We start from the raw sequence: 3,930 nt of genomic DNA, 5'->3' as shown, positions 1-3,930 counted from the left end.
AAAAAAGAAAAAAAAAATAAATCTAGAGTATAAAATAGGGGCCAGGGAGACAGCATTGGGGAGAAGAGCACTGGCTGCTCTTCCAGAGGACCCTGGTTCTGTTCCCAGCACCCACATGCCAGCTCATATCTGTCTGTAATTGCACGGAACCTGACACCCTCCCAGAGACATACATGCAGACAAAACACCAATGCATAAAAAAAGAAAGGAAAGCAGAGCTGGTGAGATGGCTCAGTGGTTAGGAGCACTGGCTACTCTTCCAGAGGTCCTTAGTTCAATTCCCAGTAACCACATGGTGGCTCATAACCATCTGTAATGGAATCCTATGCCTTCTTCTGGCCTGTCCAAACAAATGAATCTTAAAAAAGACAAATACAAAAAAACCAAACCATATCTCTTATCAGGTATTTTCTTCAAGGACTCTGATCACATTAAGTATTGGTACTACTGAGTTTGTATTTCTTTAGGGTAAGACAGAAAAAAAAATATATATATAAATATATAAATATAAACCTACATTAAGCTCAACTTTGGATTCCATGAGACGAGAATGATCCGCACAGTCCACCAGAAAAACTATACCATTAATTGCTGGGAGATAATTTTTCCAAACCCGACGTGCTAAAAGACAAAATTTGAGGATCAACAAGACTACGGCGACAAGTGAATAGCCTACTGGTCTATAAAAGGTATACTTGCTGAGCTAGCCAAGGCTCGGCTATAGCAGTTAGAGCAGAGGATACAAGCTGATGGCCTGTGAGCCAAGCTTGAGTTTGAAAACTACTAGTTTCTGCCTTCCCTGACAAAGTGTAGAACTAGCAACTCTGCACCCAGTGTAACACCTTCCCCTTTGCCAACACTGCAGAAATCCCCACCAGTTCCACTGCTGTAAATGTAGAAAATAAGAACTGCCCAGTTTGAGCCCTAAAGCTAGTAACTTTGTAGCCTCCAAGTTAAAAGCTAATAATGTAGCTGTTCATGAGTTTAACTCCCATGGTAGTTCCTAACAGTGAGTAAGGGTGCTGATGCCTGGCAGGTTCTAGACACTCAGGCCAGGCACTCAGTTTCCAATGTTTAGCCACTGTCTTTTGTGTGGCATTGTTCTAAGACAGGGTCTCGAAATGTGTGTGGCCTGGAACTGTCCATCTTTCTGCTTCAGCCCCTAGGTGCTGAAATTACAGATCTGTACCAACATGGACGGTGGTTCCCAACCATCTATAATGGGATCTGACACCTCTTCTGGCATGCAGAAATCTTTTTTTAAAAAAAGGTTCTTGGCACACTGCTTCCCAGCGATGTCTCACAAACTACCGTCACTTGTCTCTTACCTTGCTCATGCCCACCGAGATCAAAAGTGGTGAAAGTCATTCCAGCAATTGTCAGTTCTTCTGAAGCTGAAAGTGTCAAAGAGGAGGAAAGAAATAAACTTCCAACCAAAGGTCCAAGTGTTAGTACTGAGAACCAACACTAACGCAAACAATCAAGTTTTCATTGTGTCAAGACGGGGGTATAGTATGAAAATATTCTTAACCTTAAGAAGCCTCAATTTCCCCTTTCTCCAAGTTTCCTGCTTAAGATCAAATATGGGAGCTAAGTTTCATCACAGAACTGGTCAGAAAGTCCCAGGGATGCAGAGTAGGTACTACATCTGACTGTACTACAGTAACTTGCTTCTAGGACCTCAGTTAGTAAGAGAACTACATCAACTGGGGATGGATCCATCCATCCTCCATGCATGGCACTGACCGTCAGAAGGTCACCTGTGAAACTTACTGGGATGGAGTGTTGGTACGTGCTGGCCTAGTCTGTCATCTTTCAGCATGTGAAGAAGAGTGGTTTTCCCCGCGTTGTCCAATCCTAAGAATACAAGTTTTCCAGATTTCTTGTAGAGTCCTGTAAGAGAAAAGAATGTCTTAAATGTTCTTCCTACCAAAGGCAGCTTAGATACTATTGTTTGAGGAAATTTAGGTGCAACCTGTATTGTGTTTTATGAAAATGGCTTTACCTAGGAACTGGAGCACACTGCTGAAGCCATTGTAGATCCACTCAAAGATGAAAGACATTATTGATGTTTACAACCTGTGTAAAACATGAACGTAACATTAGCTTTCTGCATGTCTTATTCTTTGACACATGTCCACAGACCCAAGTTCCCTAAAGTAGGGAAGCCAAGTCCAGGGCTGGAGACATGCTTCAGCAGTTTACAACAGTTGCTGCTCTTAGAGAGGACCCAGCTTTGAGTCTTAGCACCCACATGATAGTTCACAACTATCTGTTAACTCTAGTTCCAAGGGAATCCAATGCTCTCTTCTAGCCTCTGTGTTAAACATACATGCATGCAAGGAAAACACTCACACACAAAATAAAAATCCATGTTGCAAAGACTAACTAATCTCCTTAGTTTTTGAAACAAGGATTTTGTAGTCTGAAGGGAAGCCTCTAGGACTCTCACATCTGCAAATTCAGACAACCAAAGAACTAGGTGTTTCAGACACACCATCCCCCTTTACTGGGAGATGAACTCCTCCAGGAAGCTGCCTGTTCACTGATGCCTACTAGTTGGCAACACCCCTAGCAATGCAGTATCTTTAATGATCAGAATCAAGCTAGGTGGGGGTGGCACACGCCTTTAATCCCAGCACCTGGGAGACAGAGTCTCTTAGTTCGAGGCCAGCCTGATCTACAGAAGCATGTTCCAGGACAGCCAGGGCTACACAGAGAAACCCTGTCTTGAAAAAGTAAAAAGCTGCATCAAGAAGCCAAACATGCACCCAGTATGAACCATGATGGGAGCTGTGTGTGGTGACATGTCCATGTAATCCCAGAACTTGGGAGACAGAGGCAGGAAAATCTGTTCCCAGCCTTGGTTCACACAATGAGCCCTAGGCCACTGGGAGTCTGTCTTAGAACAAAAGAATCAAAACAAAGCCATGAATGAAGAGTTCATTGACTTGAGTAAGAAGTTATTAAGCTGTTCTATACAGCTCCAAAAAGGACACAGCAAATCTATCAACTGGCCCAGTTTGGTTGACTCCATTTACCAATGTCCTTAACCATTTGCAGATGTTTCAACTTGTGAAAAGATATCCTGGGGCTGGTGAGATGGCTCAGTGGGTAAGAGCACCCGACTGCTCTTCCGAAAGTACGGAGTTCAAATCCCAGCAACTACATGTGGCTCACAACCATCCGTAAGGAGATCTGACTACCTCTTCTGGAATGTCTGAAGACAGCTACAGTGTACTTACATATAAATACTTACAAATAAATAAATAAATCTTAAAAAAAAGAAAAGAAAAGATATCCTGTTTTATAGAAACATAAAGGAATAAAAACTTCTATAATACAATCTAGTACTACATATTATGAATTCTTAATTTCTTAAGAATACTAATTCATAATATATAGTAAGAGGTTCCAAAGCAAGTAAACATCTCGTTTCGAGACTGCTGCCAGTCTGTCTTAACTAGCACAGACACCAAAACCACTTTTCCTAGTTCCTATAGGCTTTAGGGAGAAAATGTAGGAGTAAAGCCACTGAGGGCTCTAAACACAGTTAAGAAGGAAGGATCTAGAAATATAGAGGAATAGTGAGATTCACAGAGACCCATTTCCTAGTCACACTGAATTTCTGTATCAGCAGCTCAATTTATCACAGAAAAGAAAAATCACTACTTTCTCAACAAGACAAAACTTTACAGAAAATGCAGCAACTGCAACTAGACAAAACTTTCATGAACAATAATTGGAGGAAAATACATATGAATACACATTCATACATGTGTATATGTTTTTATCTTTTAAGAGACAGGATCCTAGCCGGGCGTGGTGGCGCGCGCCTTTAATCCCAGCACTTGGGAGGCAGAGGCAGGCGGATTTCTGAGTTCGAGGCCAGCCTGGTCTACAAAGTGAGTTCCAGGACAGCCAGGGCTA

General features: G+C 42.1%; 1 protein-coding gene across 2 annotated transcripts in view; it reads right to left on the bottom strand.

Annotated features, from left to right (window-relative positions):
• Sar1a (secretion associated Ras related GTPase 1A) overlaps positions 1–3,930 on the bottom strand; it is a 12,436-nt gene that overhangs the window by 5,221 nt on the left and 3,285 nt on the right. For both annotated transcript variants that reach the window (XM_021204569.2, XM_029542552.1), the window contains exons 2-5: positions 2,006–2,079; positions 1,774–1,893; positions 1,329–1,394; positions 518–621 (exon numbers count right to left, since the gene is read on the bottom strand). In XM_021204569.2, coding sequence (XP_021060228.1) covers positions 518–621; positions 1,329–1,394; positions 1,774–1,893; positions 2,006–2,063 — 348 coding nt within the window. In that variant the 5' untranslated portion in view covers positions 2,064–2,079. The remainder of the gene's footprint in view (positions 1–517; positions 622–1,328; positions 1,395–1,773; positions 1,894–2,005; positions 2,080–3,930) is intronic.

This window comes from Mus pahari, chromosome 9, assembly GCF_900095145.1.
Source record: "Mus pahari chromosome 9, PAHARI_EIJ_v1.1, whole genome shotgun sequence".
NCBI lineage: Eukaryota > Metazoa > Chordata > Mammalia > Rodentia > Muridae > Mus > Mus pahari.
This window is presented reverse-complemented; position numbering and strand designations above follow the sequence as displayed.